General features: G+C 35.4%; 2 protein-coding genes and 1 long non-coding RNA gene across 3 annotated transcripts; 2 read left to right on the top strand and 1 right to left on the bottom strand.

Annotated features, from left to right (window-relative positions):
- The first annotated feature begins 510 nt into the window (after window positions 1-510).
- Window positions 511-6,642, top strand: LOC113334944. The gene is made up of 7 exons (XR_003353048.1): window positions 511-878; window positions 1,008-1,066; window positions 1,677-2,095; window positions 2,770-3,779; window positions 5,052-5,213; window positions 5,425-5,473; window positions 5,581-6,642. It is a non-coding gene; the product is annotated as an uncharacterized LOC113334944 (long non-coding RNA).
- A 7,239-nt stretch (window positions 6,643-13,881) lies between these two features.
- On the bottom strand, window positions 13,882-15,351 carry LOC113334919. Its single transcript, XM_026581142.1, has 2 exons — window positions 14,839-15,351; window positions 13,882-14,718 (listed from the first exon to the last, which is right to left on the bottom strand). Exons 1-2 carry the CDS (start codon window positions 15,349-15,351, stop codon window positions 13,882-13,884), a joined length of 1,350 nt encoding a protein of 449 aa, XP_026436927.1.
- Window positions 15,352-22,673: 7,322 nt separating this feature from the next.
- On the top strand, window positions 22,674-23,405 carry LOC113334921. The gene is made up of 2 exons (XM_026581143.1): window positions 22,674-22,820; window positions 22,917-23,405. The coding sequence occupies exons 1-2, from the start codon at window positions 22,674-22,676 to the stop codon at window positions 23,403-23,405; spliced, it is 636 nt and encodes a 211-aa protein (XP_026436928.1).
- The last annotated feature ends 327 nt before the right edge of the window (window positions 23,406-23,732 follow it).

Raw genomic sequence — 23,732 nt, forward strand, 5'->3', positions numbered from 1 at the left:
AGTTTACTGACTTGGCATGCATGGCGCTGTCACTGCTGACGTGGCACGTTGATGTGCTGCTGCCACTGCTAACGTGGCAGTGATGCGGTGGTACCTCCTTCATTTGACTTGGATTTATGCTCATGGGCTTCTATGTATAATGCTTGTGAGGCCTAGTTAGCCATCTCCACTCCTTTAAAACACTAAGTCATATGAGCTCCCACGTCACACGGTGAGTATACACCTCTCTTAAATTAAATTAGATAAAAGCTTTCACACAGAGCAATTATAGAGAGGATAAGTGGCGGAACTCCATTAGTTGAGATATTAAAAACTGCATTACATTCTCTTTACATCCTATATTTAACTGGCCGTTAATAATACCGTTAGCGAAAACGTGGGTATACATTACTTCTTTCAACTTTTGTGGATAAATAATTCATTACACTTTGTTTACTCTGAATCTTAACAGGACGTTAATTGACGCCGTTAGTGTACACAATACCTACATCAAACTAGACCTAAGGCTAACGGAGATACCGATGTATCGAAGAGAGTTTATTCTCTTCTTATTCTTCTCTTTCTTCTCTTCTTCTGTTCTTCATCTCTTTCTCCCTATCGAATTCTATTCCAAAGGTCTAGCTGAATCGAGCTTCTTTTTGTGAGTGATCCATGTAAATATTGAGATCTAGATAAATCTAAGAAGAGGGTGATGAATCTGGAAGGTAATTGAGAAGAAATAGAAATTAGGGTTTCCTCCTGCCATACTTTTCTTCTTCTTCTGCAACAAACTCCTACCATACATTTCTTCTCCGACAAACCATGGTTGTTCCTCATGAATCAGTTGAGTTGTTGCTGTCAATTTGAAAAATGGCTCTCGAGATTTCACAAAAATAAAGGTAAAATCTCTATCTCTTCCCCTACGAATCTCTTTAGGGTTTTCAAAATAAGAACTGATTTGATGTTTGAAACGATTAATTTAAACTTTTTTTGGGAGAGAATATTAGTTTCTGTTTAATTCTTTTTAGGGTTTTGTGAGATTCGATTTGGATTCACTCTATGTGGGATTTGTTCTCACCAACAGAAGGTAATGATTTCTTACTTAGTTTTCGTTTTATGTTATTAACTTCTAATGGAATAAGTTAATTCTGTTGCTGATTTGGGAAAAATTGTGGAATTAATTCTTTTTTGGGGGTAGACAGACCAGACCTTATAACAAACCCTTAGCAGAGACTCATAAATTGAGGTGATAGAACCCCTTAAAGCTTATTATGTATTTTGTATCTAGGGTTGAGAATATATTGAAATGATCAAAGGTGGCAATTGGATTTTCGGAAATGTTATTGTTCTTACTTTTCGGGAGGTTTGGGGAGTTTCCTGATGAATGAACCTTATCGATGATGAAGTAAAAATTAAGGGATTCTAGGTTAGCAAGGGAGTTTTTCCTGACCCTAGGATATATTAGACCACCTCGGTTCAGTTTGTTATTTTGGATGGTGCAAACTTGAGAAACAAATTTGGGAAAAATAGTCCACAAGTTCGTTTTTCTTTAAGAACAGCCAGAACTATTTAAAATGCAACGTGGTTTCGTTATTCTCACTGCATGTGACTAATACATTTTATCTCAATTGCGTAGCATTTAACATTAATTTCATATTTATATTCTTAATCGGAAACCTGCAATTGTTTCTTGGCAGGGCAAAAGCGTGCGCGTTGAGAACAATTGTGGGTGGGAAAGTTCATATTTCACGTGAATATGATACCAACAAATATTTGAACTACATTTGGCTAAGATGTGCAGAACACAAGTATTTTCCTTCTTTATTACCTTTTGTTTCTCGAGTGTACCTCTGCAACAGTGTTTCCTTGACACGACGAAGAGGTAGATCTTTGCAATTCTATATTATGTTGACCTTATCCCTTTTTAAATTTAGTTGAGCTAAGGCTACATCTCTCTACAGAAAGGTACGACTAATTTTTAATATGTTTTTTTCTTCATTCACACGATTGAGTTTTAATGTAATACTGATTTCAATTGCTTTTTCATCCATTTGCTTTCAGGATGCTGATAAGATTGTCACAATACTGATGTTCCTGTCAGAAGTCACTATAAAAGGTAAATAACGATCATATTAATATGATATAATTGACCATATTTGAATCATCAACCATGTTAATTAGTAAGCTCATGCTTATAATATATCATATAAGTATTTCGGTATTTGTTTCAACAATGGGAGTCTTCACTTTCTGCCATGGTTATAACGTATGTATTACCAAGTCATATCTTTGGAAGTTAATAGTAGGTTAACTAATTGAAATTCCGAATGCATTGGGTACCAAGTTAAGCTTGGAGTCGGTACATCAATGCTCTTTTACATAGTATAAACAAAAAACTAAGGATGAAAGTTTTCTCTTTAATAAAATGTTTTTATTAATATTTTGTACCGCGCTTCTGGATTCAACAAAATGAGAGCATATAGAGAATGACATATCTCTACAAGACATACAATGAAAAGTTAGGAATAGATTTTTAAAACATGAACATTTCTTACCGGATGGATTGAAGCCGTAATATTTTCCTGAAATGGTTCGCTTCTGTTTAGTATGTTTTTGAAGAACAATGTCTTTTTGCATAACATTTTCCCGAGTTTGCGTTTTTTTTTTAATTACTTTTTACTAATAGTTTGTATATGCCAACCATCAACTTGGTTTTTTGTACTCTAGCCCTGTGCTCCCGAATCCCTGATTTCAGCTCATTTTGTACAATGATTCTCTTTTTGTACACAGGTGATACTGTCATTTGACGTAAGGATACATGAATGGCAGAAAGGAGAAGAAGAGGAGTGTTCCCGCAACTGTGAAACTAAACAACAAAGTAAATTGTTATCAACAAAAGGAAAAAAAGACACGAGTCATCCAGGAAGTACGAAAGACGATGATGTAACTAAGTTTTTGTTTTATGGCATTCAGCAATTTCATGAGTGCCAACGACAATACCATAGATGCTCATAATACCAAATTTTTTGGTAATGTAGTACTTGAATTTTTTGTTGTTAGTGATGAATGGCATGATTTATAAAGGGGGATACCAGTTCTACTAAGTGCTGATACCGTTTCATATAGGACAAAAAATCCCACCGATCCTGGCCGTTGGATCGATGAAATGGTATCAACACTTAGTAGGATTGGTATCCCCCTTTATAAATCGGGATGAATGGGATCCTTCTATTTGTTGTCAATTAATCTTTGAATTTCTGATCCTGTGGAGTGTTTTTGTTAAAATTGTTTTTCCTTTCTCTTTTTATGTAATTGACTAAAAATACCACATACGTAAAAACATCTCTTTTGCATTCGGTGATATTGTTTATTTTGCTTATGTTTTTTGCATTCTAAAGAATGAGGAGTCTGCTGGAATTGAATTTTAAAGTTGCTTTTGATTTTACAGTAAAACTGCATCGAGGCGAAGCCGAGCCACACCAAATCAAAAATCCCAAACATGTATCTGGACGGGTCGAGGCAATGCCGAGTCATACCAAACTAAAAATTCTAAGCAAATCAAAGCATCAAGACGGGTCAAGGCGAAGCCGAGCCACACCAAATCAAATATGCATTGCGACGGGGCGAGACTACAAAATAAAAAAAGCATGACGGGGCGAGGAAAAGCCACATCACACCAAACCAAAAATATGGTTAAAGAAAAAAAATATATGATGGTGCATGGTTTTCGGGTCCGCCCGGTGCGTAGCACGGGCAAAAAATCTAGTACTTAGCTAATAAGAGGAGCACATTAGGCCCAGGTAAACCTACTTCTAGTGTAAAATATTAGGGTACAAACAATCATCTTTACTGTCTTCGTGTCAGCTCAAATGATCTTTTAATCAAACCTACCCATGAATATCGACACCAGAATTTTCTTCTTGTTCAACTCTATCCCATCAACACAACAATCACACCAACACCCGTAGCAAAAGTAGACTCAAGCAATACCATTACCTGTAGCTTCTTGTACCACCAAACTCCATAATTTCTCAGGTCAGCAACATTAGTTGTCTCCTCCCTACAACCACAGTGGAAATAACTTGTTTTTCTTCTATGCATCAGATCCCCTTTTCATATTAACAGCAGCCGAAATTCTTCCATTTCAAATCCACCACAAACCCTATTTCGAGAACCCTTGAGCATCACCAGTTTCTTGTTCTTCCACTCCATTAATTCTTCACCAGTATCAACAGCTCCTCCTCTTGAATCATCGGTTGCATCTCAAATTACTCCAACATCAGATGTATCTTCTTCAAACCAGACCCTCAGCGTAAACACACGGAAACCCATAACTGATTGTTATTCGAATCTTCGTCTTCCTTACATGAGACTCTCACTGACTGAAACCCTAATATTCAATTTCTTGCTCAAGAGTGCTTCTTTGTTCTTCACCATCCTCACACGTGACTGATTCTCCTTCCGGTGCTTCAATTGATAAAACAAAACCACCATTTCCTCTTCAATCTTCCAGATCTGCACTCTCCCCTTTAGACTCAGCCGCACGAAGTCAAATGATTGAGAAATGAATTCTCATCTAAATTCTAGGGTGTGGTAACGATACGAATTACTCGAGATACCCATTCTTCAGATAATGGCCACCTGAAGTGGTAGCCCCTACAATAGAAACAACTTGGTTTCCCTTCAGAAAATGATGACTGCATTTAGTGATTCCCACAACAACTCCTTATCCTTGGCCTAGCTCCCAATATCATTTGCTCGTGAAAGGATATTTTTGCCCTTGTTCGTCTATTCTTATTCTTTTGCTTCAAATGACTCCAAAATGCCTAATGAGCTCAAAAGCAAACATAAGATACATAATTAATAACACAATTTCAGATGAATTTCCTCTGTTGTGGTTAAAAGCTGAATCAAGCTCGATTTCTAGAGCTTCTAACCCCACCGAGAAATATTTAGACCAATAGGAACCATTTGTTTTTTCACTTTAGTGTATTTTGGATCCCAATTCTATTTTTTATCGTTTTACTTTTCTACTAAACCCTATTTGATTCGCATAATGTAATTCCTTTTAGGTTTTCCTAAATATCAATTTTCGAAAAGAAAAACAACCACGACTGCTCTTCAACAACCCTAAATCAAAGAAAAACGTCTGCATAATTAGTCGACGAAATCAATCGAGCTCATCTTGCAAAATCTCTAAGAACAAATTTATTTCAGTATTTTGTCCCAACAAGGTAAAATTCAATTAGATTTTTTTTAATCCTATTTTTCTTGATCTAATATTAGTTTATTAATTAACCAGGATTACAAATCATCTTGAATCTGTCTACATCTGTAATTTTTTCTGTTTGCTGCTCGCCGTTGGAATGTTGTTTTTGTTATTGTTTCAATGTTGTTTCTTTGTTGTTTTGTTACTGATTCTAGTTTCTCTTATTTGTTTCATAGCCCTAATCTTCACAGGGCACCAAAAAATCAAGTAAAAGTAAAGTCACAGGTAAAGCCATCATCCGCTATCTCCGTTTGTTTAAAATTTTCTATTTCGACGTAGATTTTATGCTATGCCCATTGGCATTAGGACTCATAGTCTGGATATGCTTGCAGGGGATTAACCTAGTTGTTATTCAATCGAGCAAACAACCAATAGAGAGGACCAATGGTAAAACATGATAAAAGGGAGTAAGAAACCCTTAAAATCATAGAATTTTGGCTATTAATTACTAACATGTTCATACTCTTCACGATCAATATATGTTTTGAATTGTGGAGTTCGTAGAAGTTCTATGAAATCAGTGATTCATTTGATATAATGTTTTAATCTTTGTGATCATTTTCAGTTTTGATTCGTCTTACTTTTATTTGCCTACCTCCTGAGTATGTTACGTACTTTTCATCTTGAAAGAAAAAACTCTTCTCTGATTGTAGGAGATTCTTTTTTAGTCAATGAAAAAAAAATCATTTATCAAACAATACAGTGAGGATAAACGACTTTTCTTGGGATGACTCCTCATACCCACAAGTACGAAATTGCTATTCCATGCATTTTATTATTAGAGCAAATGAAGGAATTTTGGTATTCTAGAAAGGTATAATGAAAATGTTGCTCTTTGGTGATTTTTTTAAGCTCCTACACATACTTGATATTCAGGTTTTGCAGGAGCTGGTTTTAGATTTTTCTCCTTCATTTTTAATAGAAATAACAATTCATTGTAATGGAGTAATGGAGGATGAACGGGCGTTTAGTAGCAGTTATGTAGGAGAAGGTATCTCATGGATATATTTACGAGACTTAGGCTGCGGGGCACTTGGATTTTGGATGGAATGGGATGCAGAATAACATCAATAATGGGAGCTTATATGGAGGGAAAAAAACACACACCAATGTTGGCTAATTTGAAACTTGCGTAACCTTCAATTTTCCTTTTATTATACTAGTGGATTGCCCGTTCCATAATGACGCGGGACAGAAGGGTGTCGGTGCTATGGTTAATGTCTTCGTCGGTATATGGGTCGATATTCACCAATTCTTTATTTTTTCTTACATAGGAAAGGATTATATCCAACTTGTAATGAATATTTTCACCAAAATGACGCACCTTGTATCCCCATATCTCATAGTATGTATTTATTGCCAGTGAGGTACTTGTAATCATCCGGTGAACATCCTGCGAAACCCCAAACACAATGTGCCTGTCGCATGAACATAGAACTGTGAATTCCAATTAAAACTTATCACCATTTATAGTGCATTTGTTATTTGTGTTTTTGAAACCAAAAATACAAAATACGAACCATTATACTTGAGGTCTCAAACTAACAACCAATTGGTTACATAAGATGCTATTAACGGAGCTAGTTTTCTTCCTTTTTTTTTTTCAGTTGTCGAGCGGTCATACGGATTGTGGTCACTAAACTAATTGCATGGCATGGGAGGTTTAGAGACACTTCCACCAAATATTTAATGTTGCTGCAGCCCCAATCACATACAGATTAACATTAGGGGTATGATTTATACGTGTCCCACTGACGCCTTAATAAGCCTAGCTAGTGGCAGTGTGGCACAACTACAAATGCATGCTTAGCAAGTGTGTATTATGATGTAAGGGTAGCTGGGGTAATTTGTATTTCAAACTCTTGGCTCACTCTCTTTCTTCTCCATCTCTGTCTCTCCTTCCTCTATTCATTCATCACTCCACTCCACGGCGATTTTGTATGTTCTACTAACGGTAACCTCTTTGCAGAATGACAATGATCATTGAAGAAATTAGTAAGGAATAGAGATCTGCTTTTTGAAATTTTTGTTTGCTTGTTTTTTTTTTAAAAAAGAATTCTCAATGTCTCCAAGTTCATCATCATCTTATTCAGTGAGTTGTAAAATAATTATACTTCGTATAAATTTAAATCTCTTCGAACTAACATGATTTATGTTGGAAATTTTGGATTAAACAAGAGGATGAAAACAGAAACAGAAAATGGTGTACTCCTGACTTTAAGGCTCTTTCGATTCTTTTAGACAATAATTCGACCTTTCCCAATAAATTTGGCGAGTACAAACGGTCTCTCGAATTATGCCTTCAGGATTCAATAAAGCCCTAACACCATAATCGAATTCAAGGATTGTACTTCCTTGACCCGACCAAGAATCACACTGTATAAGGTTCTGATGATGCTTTTTAGAGAAGAAGAAAACAGATTGTGATATTGGAATGGCTACTTATAGTGATATTCACGCCTGTTGGTAGTGTCGTTTCATCACCAACAGACGCTTCCAAAAGCCATTAATGGTGGCTTATGGGAAGAGACGCGTATGTTCAATTTTGAATGAAAACTTCTAGGTTTTACAAAGTAAAACCGTAAAAAGAAAATTCCACGAGACGTTGTCTCGGACTCTGCTAGGAGGTCGCCCTCTCCCCACGACCTGACCGGTCAGATCGATCACCGTATAACTCTGCGTAGCGGCAAACCTTGAAAATATCCAACAAATACCTGTAATCAAATAAGACGGAACTTTTTATTTATATCTTTTGCAAAGAAATTGATATACGAAATGCTTGAATTAGTTCGTTTTGGACAAAATTGATGATTCGAATTTTAAGGTTTACGTTTTTTCCATCTTACGATCAACAACCAATTCTTAGTCCCTAACTTTGACAGTCGTTGACTTAATATGGTGTTTCAATCGATTGAGAAGTGAAGTGAAATGAAGATAGTGCCAATTGAACTGTTAGTTTTTGTGGTGGTGGGTGGTATCGAATGTTGATAACGGTGGTGTGGAAGGTTGAAGGGGGTGAAGGGAAGATCGAGCTTCAGAGAATGAAACCGGGTTTTTTTTCTCAGATCTATTATTTGACCTTTTTACAGATTTAGCCTTACCTTTTTGTATTATTACAACGACCCAAACAGGAAACTCAAAAACACGGAGGGGCAATCGCGTCATTATTTTATTGCCTTAGTCGTTTTTGCCCCTGCGTTTGTAAACATTTACGTCAGCTTGAGGGAAGGAAAAAATCATTGAGGGACAATTTCGATATTTCAATGTTGAAGGAAAATTTTTTGGGACACCAAACAAATCATTTTCCTTTATATTATAGATTTTTATCTTTTGATGTTTCCATCCTTAAGTGTCAATGGCAAAGCATACGAACTATCAAATGAAACAAACCTTCCTATCCAGTCAAAACCGTCAGTCAATCTCAGTAAGCTAAGGAACTGATGCGCAGGACTCAAGGACTCAGATCACTATTGTTAGGTATAAATAAGAAGCAACTAATGTAGTCTGCAAAAAAAGAAAAAAAAAGTTTTCCATCGTGTAGATAAAAAGGTCCTGGGAACTTAACTTTATCGCATTCGTGTGGTGCAAGCAGGGATGTGGAGCTTTGTATAGTGCAGTTATAACGAGGGTCCAAATGTCAAAGTTAAATCGCAAGGTGTGAAGAACTTATATACACTGCATGTTCCATGAATGAGAGAAGGAAACACATCACATCCAAGAGTATGCTATAAAGTGATCCATGTTGTTGTCTTCTGATTCTTCAGAGCTAATGTTCTTTTCTTTTTCTATATATTAACTTGCGCTGGATGTTGTAATGGCACGCAGTTTCACAAGAAAGTTTATCTGTTTTTAATGGTCAGGTGTTGGATTTTGGGGAAATTTAAATATATAACTTCTAATATGATATTCTCTACGTCCCTGAAAATGTGTCTCTTTCACTTTTACTTATTTTAGGCACACCATTCTGCTATCTATTAACAGAAATGAATCTTTCTTTAGTAACTTCGAATTTTCTCTATTATGCACACAACATTCTGCTCTCTATTAATTGAAATGATTTATGATTTAAATGATTGATTAAAAAGCAAAAGTAGGATGGAGAAATCAAAGGATATCATGGTCCATTTTTGAACGATATTGTTTTAATCAAGACCATAATTGATCTCTTTGTGCAATTGTAAGAGCTAGCATGGTGCTCTCCATCCCTTCCCTATCTCTCATTATTTCTCAAAATCTCCAAAACTCATCTATTATGGTCTCCTATATCCCTACATGTATAGGGATATCATTCTCTTTCCCTACATGGATGATCATATCTGATCACGCTTGTAGGGAAGGGAAATCACACGGCTACTCAATAACCATATAAATTTACGCTTTACGGATATTGAGTAGCCGTATTACCGTTGATACGGCTACTCAGTATCAGTAGCTTTTTACACGGCTACTAAGTAGCCAATTCGGAAAATAAATTTGTTTGACCTTTTTTCGTTTACACCTCTCTCACACCTGATCCTAACCATCCATCACTAATAACGGCTCTATCTTCTCAACCGTCGGATCCCAACGGTCATTTTTTCAAAATTCTCTATAAATACCATTCCAATTCTCTACTCAAACCACACCAAATCAATTGGTTTCTTATTTCTCTTCTTCTTTCTATACCTCTTTGATTTTTATATTTATCTTCTACTACTCAAGTTTTTATATTTTAGATTCATTCAAAATGGTTTTAAATTTTGTTCAAAGGAAAGAGATTGATCTTACTACTGCATTTATTTATGTGAGTATGGACGAAATTGTGGGTTCGGGACAAAAAACCGCTATGTTTTGGATAAGTATTCACCAATTTTTTGTCGAACGCACGGTAATCCATATGAAAGAGATTCGGCAGCCTTAAAAACCAAGATGAGGAATATAAAAAAAAAATGTCAAAGAATTCGTGTCAATTCTTAACGCTATATATCGGCAAACCAAAAGCGGTGCGAGCCACGAAGATTTGGTAAGTTCTATTAATTTGTTAAATTTTTCCATATAGTTGGTGATAATAGTAATAAACTTATTTTTTATTACATAATTTTTCAAACAAAAGATGGTCGGGAGCAATTTCAGGAACAAACAAGACAACCATTCAAGTATGATGCATGCTATGAATTGTTTAGAGAAAAGGTCCCTGGATATAATTATGAACTCACTGTGAGCCAAAATAGTGAGTTGTTTAATAATTCGTAACTTTGTATCACACGAAGATGGTATTGAAGTTCTTCCTAATGGAGAGACTCGTTGGAAATACAAGCATAATGCACGTCCTATAGGAACCAAAAATGCCAAAATGCTAGACAGACAGAAGAAGGATCGTGAGCGAGGTATATTTAGAGAAGGTGATGAGGGAACATCTTCGGTTAAGATGGAAGAAGATAAGATCTATCAACAAAGTTCTAGTATTTTGGAGTATCTTAAGGAAACACGGTCAAGGAAGGAAAAAATGAAAATGGAACAAGAATCCCAATACCAAACAATTTGGGAGTATACTCAACAACCGAGTTATCAAATGGAAGAACAACTCAATTTGCAAAAGCTTCATCAACAGACTAATCAAATGCATCAACAACAAATGCATTTAGATCAAGAAAATGCAATAATGTCTACGGACCTTAGTCGATTAGCTCCCAACGAAAAAAATTATTATAGACGCAAGCAAAAGGAGATTTTGAAGGGGATGAATATAATCAGCGTTGAAGATTCAGTAGATGAAAATGTAATCCATCTCTAATTGTTTTATCTATTATTGAGTTTAATTTTTTAATTTATAGTCCATGTTTAAATTAAAAGTGATGTCTTAAATTTCTAGTTAGTATTGTTGTTAACTTAATTTTAAAAGTGTTGTCTAAATTAATTTAAATAATTGTTTGAATTAATTAAAACTTTCAATGTGTTGTAACCAAACGATTTTCATATTCAAATTAATAACTTTAAAAATAAATTACAACATATCATTCGATTAAAAGCGTGTATTGCGCTGCGCTCGTTTCTTAACATGGTGCACGATAGGTCTGAATACATTACATGTTATTATTTTTCTTGGTGTGAGATTCAACGATCAATGCCGCTTCGATATGATAAAACTGTTCTCCTCTCCAGGCTTTGTATGCATCTTGTGCAGCGGATCTGTCCCTTCTGTACCTATCGAGTAATTCATTGTACTTGATGCATAATTTCCTAATATGATTAACCCTTGAAATAATGTGGGATGGTTCATAATTAAATCTTGGTTCCTTGCCCGTCGGTTTAACGTAAGGACTCCAACCAACTTGAATCCAAAATATAATATGATCTTAAGGAGCTTCTGGAAAATCATCCTTGAGAAAGTAAAAGTTTTTAATCCATTCCATCTCTTCTTCAACATCCTTTAACCTTGGCCTCAGTTGGAATTGTTCTTCACTTCGTTTCTTTGTCGTGAGTTTTTCTTCGTATTCCTTGAGTTTTTCTTCGTATTCTGTCTCAACCGCTGATGAATATTTGGTTTCATTTGTGGATTTTCGTTTGCTTAACACTTCATCCATCATATTAGTTAATTTGGTATATGATGAAGATGTTGTTGCGTTCGTAGTAGCTTGATGACCTCTTTTGCATATCTCTTTTTCCATTGCAGCAATTGATCGAGTGGTTCGCTTGCATCTTTTAAGAATGTCTTCGACTGAGTTGGTAGTTGCTGATTGATTTGCCATTGAATAGATGTTTAGCTTTGATTTTCACCTCAAAGATTAATACTGCAAAGAAGAATGTGTAGATCGATGCTGCAAAGAAGAATGGGTTATCTTCCTTATATAGGATTCGTTCTCAGCGGCTCTATTTCTTAGAACTCGTTGCCAACGGCTCTATTTGTTAGAAGTCGTGCCCAAAGGCTCTATTTCTTTATATAAATATAAAACATTTTTTCTAACCAGCAACAATCTCAATTCATTCTTAGATATAAACATCAATTATGTATTCTAACAGTTCGAGTAGAAATGGAAAACAAATAGTATGTGTGGAAGCAAAAGAGTTTTGTCCATATTGTTTCATGGATAATCATAGTCTGCTTCAATGCCATGGCTATATACAAAATGTCCAAAACGAGGTTGCACCGGCACTAGGAAGGTAAAAGAGTCGATATCAGAGAAGATAAGGTATTTTGAATGTGAGTATGCTAAATGTCCGGGAGAAGCACAATGTTTGGAGGATGCAATGAGAGATGCAATCAAACAAGAAAAAGTTGAAGAACTCTGCAAGAACTTCAAACTAAAAGGAAAGGTGGAGTTTGAATGCACCAAGGAGATTCCCTGTGAAATCGAGGGTTGTAATTTCTTTATGGAAATGCACCTGTCAAGTGCAAAGAAATCATATGGAAAACGTTACTGGAAATGCCTTGAGTGTGGAACGGTGGCATGGGCTGAATAAGTGTTGTTAGTTTAATCAAGAGTTTGAATATCAATTGATGTAATATGCTTTTCTATAATTAGTATGTGTTGGAGTTTAAATGTAATGAACATGATGTAATATGCTTCTACAATAAATAATAATAGTTATTTTCATATTAATATGATTAACGATTACATTAAGCACGTGCAACCATCCTTTAAAGCAATATGCGACCCTATTGGATGAGTTATGTCTCGTGAGGGTTTACAGAGAGATATACCCACAAAACCTATCTTTATTTAAATTCTTTACTCTTCATCTGATGATCCGGAGGATGAATCTTCAAAAGGGGAAGGGTTATACTCCGAGAAGTTGTTTTTCAAAATCACATAGCGGTTAAAAAATCTAAAAGGTTTCCCCTCCTTTTTTTCCGTAACTATCCAAAGCAGATTACCCCTATAAAAAAAGAAAACAATATCAATTTACAATTAAATTATTCAATAATTCAGTACACATACATAAAAAACTGTTGGATAGGTAACCGATAAGTTTCTTATGATTTCCGAAGGTACCAGAGCCCTCCATAAATATAACGATCTTTGTGTCGATACATATACTTTCACGTCTGAAGTTATAACGTTTAACCTTGTTTTCAGATACTTAACCGTGCGTTCATTCGGATTCTCGTTATGTATAGTCAACCTTTGCAACAACTGGTCCAAAAGGTTTGTGTTATTTAGTTGTTCATCATCTTCTTCATTCTCTAGATGAACTTCAACCCATAAACTAACTATCAATTCGTTTTCCTCTGGAATATAACCCACCATAATTAAGAAATAAAAGGGTTGTGGATAATAACTTGGACAAAAATAAGTGTTTATTTTTGAAGATGGAGAACAGAGTTGGTCGAACTAATGTGTTCATTGGTAAAGATATTGTGAATCCTTTATACATGGTCAGTATACATATCCATACACTGTAGAAAGAGATTTCACGGATAAGTATACTAATCTGTATACTGTAGAAAGAGATTTCACGGCTATATGTATACATATCCGTATACTATACAAGGAGATAAATGATTTCACGGATTATCCTAATAGTAAACCATATGCCATCAAATATAAACGTATTCATTTGCATACATAATTGAAACCCAAAAATAATTAAAAGTTTGTTATTACATATGTATGTAACATTCGAAATCTTAAAACACAACAGTGAAATACATCTCATGCCTCAACATCATCATCATCATACATACCCGCATCATTGTACGGAGCATCATCGTCATCGTCAGAATCGTCCTCATTATCGTCATCGTCCTCATCATCGTCATAATCCTCCCCATTGCCAGAATCCTCATCATCATGTTCATATTCGTCTCCCACATGTCCGTCTGCATAAACATGTTCAACTGCATGTTCAAAGTCATTTGGGATTTGATCATTGTAATCTCCATAATAATCAAATGTTCCATCCTCGTTTTGACTAGGAACAACTTCTTCTTCTAAGTCTGTATCATCATAATGTCCTCCTGATGATGGAAGTACGACGTATTCCATATCTGAACCCTCCAAACTAGACAAGTCCCCTGCCTGGCCTCCTCTACCAGGACGCAGAATAATGTCCTTGACAAGATCATTTCTTAGTTGTAGGTGCATTTCTAGGTTTTTCAGAGATGACATAGATACACGACCATTATTGGTAGGTTCCAGAATCGGAACAGGAACAACTCTGCCCCAATCTGGATCCCGACGTTCATGCTCGATAATCATGTTGTGTAAAATTAGACAACATTTCATAATTGGGTTCAAGTCATATTGTTTCCAATACTTACATGGAGATCCGAAAATTATGAATATACCCTGAAACACTCCAAAAGCACGCTCGATATCCTTTCTTTTAGACATTTGATACTTGTTGAATCTCACATAGTTGGGAATGTCCAATGTCTGAGAGAAAGCTTGTACAATTGTAATCAACTTTGGATAGATACCATCAGCTAAAAAATAACCCATATTATAGTGGTGACCATTGATGACATAATTGCATGGAGGTGTTACACCCTTTAGCATGTTATCAAAAAGGGGTGAGTGTGCCAACACATTCAAATTGTTGTTTGATCCAGGCATTCCAAAAAAAGCATGCCAAAACCACAAATTGTTTGATGCCACCGCCTCTAATACCAAACTACTCTCTTTATCTTTACCCCGGTAAGTTCCTTGCCAAGATACCAGAAAATTCTTCCATGGAAATTGCATACAATCAACACTACCAAACATTCCAAGAAAACCTCGGTCCTCATTCTCAGCTAGCAACCTCTCAACATCTTCAGGAGTGGGTTCACGCAAATATCTTTCTCCAAAAGTCATGCAAACGGTGTGGCAAAATCTTTTTACATACTTGTATATTGTAGTTGCACCCATACGAGTGTAATCATCAACATTATCAGCTTCCGTACTTTTGCATAAACATTTCATCACGACAACTAATTTCATATACGGAGAATGCCCCGTAGTACCGGTTGCATCTGGACGTTGTTTCCATTCTGGATCAACTTCAAGTAATTTTCCTAACAATTTCTCGAATAAGTCTTCCCTCATGCCTAGACGTTGTTTGAATTGTCTTGAGGTATAACCAGTTCCAGGTGTAAAATAATCATTCATCATTTTGGCATCATGAGACACTCGATCACGCATTATTACACTACGTGTCTGTACCTCCCTTGGTACAGGTTATCTAATAATACGCAATCGTTCATCCAAATATAGTTATGTAAACATTAGCAAAGCTTTCTCTTCTTCATCACTAGAGGAATCCAAATAGATTCCATATTTAACTCTCACATAAGCACGCATTAGACTCATTATGCACCTTCGCAAACAACAAAAACAGTATCAATTTGTGTATACCATACATAAATACAAGTCAATCAATGTTCTACATTGATATGCTTGTTTACAAACCATTCATTCAACATAAATCAAGAAACACAACAATTAATCATGTTTCATTAAATATATGTTTTAGTTTAATTACATTATTGAATTGCATACTACACACCTAATCAACCAAATATCAACAATTTCATCAAAATCTAAATCTAAATCAAATTAATTAGAAACCCTAACATTAGAATAACTCACCTTAGATGATTTTTTGGATGAAATTCGAAATTGAAGAATGGATTTGTTTCACCTTGGAGTAATGATCAAACCCTTTTAATTTAAGCCATCGAATCGCAATGAATCAATATGAAAATCGAAAGGGGGTAAGAGGGGTTTGAAAAAATTTTGAGAGAATGAAAAACTAGAGAAGAAGAAGAAATGGGGAACCCGAGCTCGCTTCTGAAGAATAAAACCTATAAAACGGCTACTGAGTAGCCATTTGGCACTGTTCATACGGCTACTGAGGGATAGGAAAGGGATAGGAGGGCACCATAGTGACATTGGTTTCCTTGTGCTATCCCTTTCCTACATATGAGGGATAGGGAAGAGATGGAGTGCACCATAGTGCTAGCTCTAACACAATTCTCTTGAAAACCTTCTAATTTGGTTGATGATACTAGAGTTCCAAGTTCAACCAACAATAATTATTGTTTACAATTAATTTAGTATTTCTTGTTTTCAATTTTACTAATTGACTACTTTGATATTACCATTTTTAGTAATTTAATATTTAATTTCCTAATTTTCTTGTTCCATACTTCAAATATTGAATCCCTAAAAATTCTCTAGCACCCAAACATACTTTTCTCTACAAAATATCTAGGCCTGTGCAACGCATGGGTGTAAAATCTAGTTTATAAGAAAACTCGCAAAGAAACCATAAATCAAGATAAATATCAAGGTGTTTTAGGCACCTATTAACTTCCATATGACATGTTGTTTGCATTTATATATTCCAAATGATCTAACACATCCTAGAAATACTTATCATCCATAGTTTATAGTCTTATGTCATGAATGTTTCATTGGAAGTGGTGGAATTGGCTTATCTCCTCCAACAGAATACCCGTCAATCGAAAGAAATCCAAATGGGTCAAACCTATCTCAAACTCACGAAAATGAAAAGTTTTTTTTTATCTTCTTCCACCACCTCTCACAGATAGGTTCAGTTAATCTTTGATTTGCATTCTTGAAATTAAACTCAAATACTGGAGAAAAAAAAACTATAAGTCTCACAAAGCAAACTTGCTTCGATATAATCTGTAACCACTATCTTGTATAACTCATTCATACTATTCCAACTGCTCCTAAATTTAAATACTCTTGTATTCAAACTATCATAGTTATGTGGCGTTGTCCTATTTCTTTGAGATAATATCTCAAACATACTCAAGTCAATGTTCTCCATTTTCTATTGAAGCAAACATAAAGAGATGCAGAATCAACATACGAAAATTTTGAAATCAAATGATATTACAATATCAATTTCACCTAAAGAAGTATCAAAACCACACAAATAGTATTAATCCACAAATTCAGAGGGAAAGTTGCTAATATTAAAATTTTAGGGGGTAAAGTCAGATCATTAATTTACCTGGCTATTTTGGGGCCGATGGTGTTTATTTGGGGCCTATGACTAGAAAACAAAATTTGGCATTTGAAGTAATTCCAATAACCCCGTAGCCAAATATTTATGTTAATGGCTAAAATGCCTTTAATTATTAATGTTAATTAATTAAGTTAGTTAATTAGTATTTGGATTTGATTATATTTTAAGAATTATAGTAGAAATTCATTATTCATCTCTTCTTCTAAGTTTGGAAAAGAAGAAGAAGTAGAGGGAAAAAAAGAAGAAAAAAAATAGGGTTTGTGATTTTGTTATAAAAAGGAAGCTTTACAGCAACGATGAAGACTCTATTAGTGATGAGGACGTGGGTGTATTATATTATCATGATTTTGATCCTACCGATTTGGATTATTTTTTAGATGAACAAGACTATGTCAATCAAAGCCTAAATGGGAACCTTCTTGAAGACAGGAACAATATGAGCGGGAAAATGAAGATCATAACGCTTCTACTGGTCAGGTATGCATTTTAATGGGTTGTAATGCAGCCCATAATCACAAAAGCGTGATAAAATTTCGAAGTTTTTTTTCCTTTTCTGTCGATTGAAACCTAGAATCGGTACATGCAGCGTTGTCGCAGATACCGATTCTTGGTTTTTTCACAGAATTGAAACCTCAATCGGCCTTTGTTCATAATAGTGTAGATCGATTGTAGTACAATTTAGACAGGATTGTTAGGTGAAAAAATCGGTTTTTGTGGGTGATGCACATACATTGATTCCTTCACTTGGATATTTTCGAAAAAAAAACACAAAGTGTACTGATGTGATTGTAGATAGTGATAAGAGGTTGTCTTTCACTCAGACTTGTTGCGATTGGTTTTAAGACTTAAAAAGAGAAAACACTAATACAAAAGATGTCGCAAGGTCAAGAGGTACTGGGACTCAGGATTCCACCAAACTCATAACATAAGGTTCAAATATTAATTCTTTTAACAATTATAGCTCAATAAATAAGACATGGACTCTTATATTAGTTGTAAGTCCTAAGCATGGGACATCGAAACATCTAAGCAAGCATGACCCATCAAATGAGATGACAACTAATTAATCAAAATCATAGTTCAATTTCAATTATTGCAAAAGTCATATAAGAATTAAATATAATTACCCACGTATGAAATTAGGCTTCTTTTTTTCGGATAACACTTTTGTTACAACAAAAGACAGAAATCACCACCATTTTCTGTTGAATTTTTAATGGTTTAATCATCAATTTCATCCGAATTTTTGTCTTATATTCCCGATTCTATTACATTCTTTCAACAATCAATCATTAGATGTAATCATTACCATTTCAGATATCTCATAAATAAACTGCGAAAGTTTCAAGTTTTTTCTTCAGTTTTAATAAAAAGCATTTCTGTAAACATTAAATTCACGTCAGTTCATCCACTAACCTGATTTCCTTGTTAGGAAATCAGTGTTATAGACATTTATCCAATTCCACTTTCTCCATGATCTCCATCGTTTCAGGAACACCTTCCTACTCAATCCATTTACTCGACAATTACAAGAATCATTTTGCTCTGTAACTGCTAAAAACTAATCAATAACTACTTCTGATCGGTTTTATTCAAACCCTTTTTATTGCCTGTTTAGGCTTCTCTTCTCTCCATTCACCAAATCTTCTGTCAAAATGAACTATAATCGATACAATGCTGAGAATGATTTCCTACAACACTTTTCAAACCTATTATCCCAGGAAAAATCTTCATCTACCATAAACCTAAGCACAAACTTCCCTGGTGCAAAACTCGACCACCAAAATTTCCTGGTATTAAAGATCATCAAGCAAAACCCTCCACAAATCAACACTGTAAGAGAAATTCTACAGAAGTTCTGGAAAACAAACCATCCATATTATGTGTCAGTCTTTATAAACGACTCATTTCTAATCAAGTTCGAATCTCAAGCAAATGTTGTTATGATCTTAGAGGGCACTCCTTGGATCATCAAAGAAGAACTATATGCTTTGGAGATATGTTTACCGCGCAAACTCCCATCAGAATATAAGTTTGAAACCGTGGAATTTGGTTTACAAATTCATGGTCTACCTGTTGAAAATTTATCTACATTATTTGTGTTTGAATACATTTCTCAACTAGGAACAACAAGACCAATCCGAAGTTATGAAGCCACTACTTGGAGAAAGTTTGCGAGATCAAAACTCATATCAATATCAATAACCCTCTCCCACAAGCTTTGGCTTTTCCTCTGCCAAATAACCGTGATTATGTCGTCACCATCAAATATGATAGATTGCCCAAATTCTGTCAACTTTGTGGTCGAATATGACATTCAATGAAAATTTGTCCAAAGGTTGGAGTTCTCAAAGATCACATCTTTGCTAACTATCCAGAGTCGTTGCATGATCAAGCCATGGAAATGATACAGCCTAATTTCTCGCCATCGATCAATGCTTCTTACAAGGCAAAGTCATATGAAGTTCCAAGTTTCAAGGATATCTATGTGGTTGATGAATTTACTAATACAACACGAACTACCAATTTCACTGCATCGAACTCCACTTCAATCCCTGCAATATCTCCATCAACTTCTGCATTTCAAGCTGTCAACCGACAAAGGTTTGAGAATATATCTGCCACGGGAAATATACACCCTACAAGGCTGAGATCTGAAATTGTCATCCCAGATAATTTCAGAGTTGAAAAACCTCCAGCAAAACTGTATCAATCTACTGAAATGAAAACTCCTAAGAGAAGACAAGATGAGATCTACATCATAACTAATTCTCCACATCCTAAATCTCAGAGAAAATTGGTATATGGATCCTCTTCTGTTGATGGTCAGGCGGCAATTCCAAAACAGCCGCAAGATAAATGTTAATCCTGTCCTGGAATTGTTGGGGGTTGGGGAATCCTCCAACAATTCGAGCTTTGAAGAATTTCCTCAGAGGTACCAATCCATCTATCTTATTTTTATCTGAAACAAAGATGTCAAAAAACATGTATGCTAGAAGGGTTACTCAATTTGGTTTTCAAATTTTTGTATTGTTTCATTTGTGGGAAGAAGTGGAGGTTTATGGTTTCTTTGGAAGGAAGATGTACAACGGGAAGTTATTTCGCAGTATCTTAATTTAATTCATGTTAGAATCTCTCAGGAAGGCATGTGTATTCCTTGGCATTTATTTTGTATTTATGGTCCACCTGTAAGTTCTCAAAGAACAAGATCCTGGGAAAATATGACTAGTTATGTCCAAAACTTCCATGGTTATAAAAGTTTTATTGGAGATTTTAATGCCATTTGCTCTAACAATGAAAAGTTTGGAGGTTTACCGATATTAAACTCAAATATTTCATATTTTAACAACTTTAATCAACATAACCATTTAATTGATCCGGGTTACAAGGGTTCTGCTTACACTTGGACTAATGGCCATGCAATGGAAGGGTTGATTAGACAACGTCTGGATAGGGTTCTGGCCAATCCAGAATGGGGTATTGCATTTCATAATGCGGCCGTGTTGAATCTTCCAAGAATTGCAAGTGATCACTCTCCAATTCTTTTAAATACTTGCAGACATGTTGCTACTTCTCAACCTGATTACAAATTTGAGGCGTTATGGCTGTCGCACCCTGAATTTATGGATAAAGTTCGAGAATGTTGGTCAGAAGATGTAGATGAAGATATTCAGTAAAAATTAAGAAATTTGGGGTCTTTCCTTAAAGCATGGAGCAAAAGAAGAATTGGTTGCATTAAACACAAAATAACTATTTTGAAAACCAAATTACTGAGAATCCAGGGATGGAAACCTACTGCTGCAAACATTCAAAGAGAGAAAATGGTATTGGATGAAATTAACGATTATCTTATTATGGAGGCTACATATTGGGACCAACGTATGAAAAAACAATGGGCGAAAGACGGTGATCGTAATACGAGACTATTTCATATATCCGTCCAACAAAGAAGACGTACAAATACTATTACTCATTTGCTGGTTGAGAATCAAGGATGGATTACAGATCAAGGTGAAATTGCTCGCATTTTTATACATCACTTTCAGACTCCTTTTCATCAACCAAGCATACAAGATCTTCCCCAAGCTTCGTTTCAACCATAATCCACCTTTGAAATGGATAATGAAGCTTTATGCAGAGTCCCAACTACGGAAGAAATCAAAGGTGTGATTACCAATATGGATTCTTACATTTCGCCTGGTCCGGATGGATTTTCGCCGGTGTTTTACAAGAAGTGCTGGGATACGGTGGCATCAGATGTACTCAGGTTGGTTCAGCAGATCTTTCAATCATCTTCCTTCCCGGAGTTATTGAATCACACTAATATAACCCTTATTCCGGAGATAAAGAATCATGCAACTCCATCTGATTATCGCCCAATATCATTATGTAACGTTTTATATAAGGTGGTAGCAAAGATATTGTCAGATAAAATCAAACCCTATCTTGAAGATTTTATCTGTTGGTCTCAAAACCTCTTTGTTCCTGGGGTCAAATTCTAGACAATATCATCATCGCAAAAGAGTTACTTCATTCGATGAATAATTCTAGAGCTATTAATGGCCACTTTGCTCTGAAGGTTGACATTGCGAAGGCATACGACAGGGTGAATTGGAAATTTTTAGGTGATATGTTACGTATTATGGGTGTGTCAGTAGCTTCTCATTCTTTGATAATGGAGTGTGTCTCTACATCAACTTTCTCAATCAATCTCAATGGATCACCTAAAGGCAATTTCTGCAGTGAACGAGGCATTCGACAGGGATGTCCCTTATCTCCAACCTTATTCATAATTTTCTCTCAAGGGTTATCCATGCTTATGCAACAGTTTGAACATCAGGGACTCTACCAAGGGTATAAAATCAACAGTCGTGCACCTATAATAACCTATCTCATGTTCGTTGATGATTTATTTTTCTTTGGAGAGAATACAAGGGTGAACGTACAAAACTTGAAGAAGCTTCTCAAGGAATATGCAGACTTTTCAGGACAACAAATTAATTATGAAAAATCATCGATCCATTTCAGTAAAGGTATTCCAGATTGGATGAAACAAGTGTCGATTCAAGATCTTGGCGTTAGACAGATGAATAGTGAGGATAAATATTTAGGTATATATCCTCTAAAATCAGATTATAGAATTTTAAGTTTTGATTTTCTATTAAACAAGATCACTTCTAGGCTACCAGGTTGGAGAATTCACTTTGTCAATTCTGCAGGGAGAACAGTTTTGTCTAAGTCAACCATTGCTTCCATTCCAGTTTACTTCATGGGTTTCTGTTTACTACCTAAGGGAGTTATACAAGAAATCTAAAAGATCCAAAGATGTTTCTGATGGGGTTACTCAACGGAGGAAAGAAAGCTGCACTTTATAAATTGCTATTTTTGTGGTCTCGAGGAAGAATCCACTGCACATCTTCTTTTTGATTATTCGAGAGCAAAACAAGTTTTCAGAAGTGCAAACATGGATAACAGCTATGTTTCTCCGGTGCTAAATATTCAACAGCTTATTGATGATTGGATGGAAAATAACACCAATAATTCCTTTATAATGAAGATGTGCATTATATGGAATTTATGGAAGATGAGAAACGATATGGTTTTTTCCCAGGTGAACTTCTCAGTAAATCTCATAATCAAAAATGAAACACATGACTTCAAAATGTGTTTTCAAGGAGATCCATAAGGTTCAGTTACTACTTCACAGGATACCCGATCTCATCAATGGTCGCCTCCACATATCCCTTGTGTCAAGATCAACGTTGATGCTGCTTTCATTCCTAACAATGGAGCCGCGGGAGCTATTGCAAGAGACCACAATGGAGTGTTTCTAGGATGTGGTACCTGTAATTTTGACTCTACTTCATCCTTATTAGTAGAATCCTTGGCTTGTAAATTAGGATTGGAGCTAGGGAAAAGATTGGGTCTGGAAGAATTTATAATAGAAGGGGATGCCACAAATGTTACTTCTGCTGTTCTTGGAGAAGTTTCGCAAATTCCTTGGAGTATCAGATCTACAATTTTAGAAGTTAGGAATATGGCATCATCTTTTATCAATGTTTCTTTTGTTTCTTTTCCTAAAAATGCTAACAATGTGGCACATGTTTTATGCCAGCATGCTATGCATGAGAATGTAAATATGTGGTGGAATGCAGATTCTCCACCTCTATGTATCCTTTCAAACCTCTATTCTTGAGGTCCTTCAATAAAGTGGATCTCAGATGAGCTCCTTTTCTCTTCAAAAAAAAATATATTAGGCTTCCTCCTTCCTCCCAGTGTTGGGTTTAGCTCTTCATGGTGAAAACAAGCTCAAAATAATAACTCATGGCTTAATAGGTGTTTGTATTAAAGAAATAATATAAACAGGAGTTTGCAACGCTGTAATGGTGTTACAGATGTTATTGTTACAAAGAACGATAAATATTTTGTGTAACATGATAAACGTCTGTCTATATGTGTCTGTTCTTCGTGTTCTTGAGAACAACACCTCTCTTCTGTTGTCTGCAACTTCTTCTTATTCCTT

Source organism: Papaver somniferum, unplaced genomic scaffold (genome assembly GCF_003573695.1).
Source record: "Papaver somniferum cultivar HN1 unplaced genomic scaffold, ASM357369v1 unplaced-scaffold_137, whole genome shotgun sequence".
NCBI classification, from domain to species: Eukaryota; Viridiplantae; Streptophyta; class Magnoliopsida; order Ranunculales; family Papaveraceae; genus Papaver; species Papaver somniferum.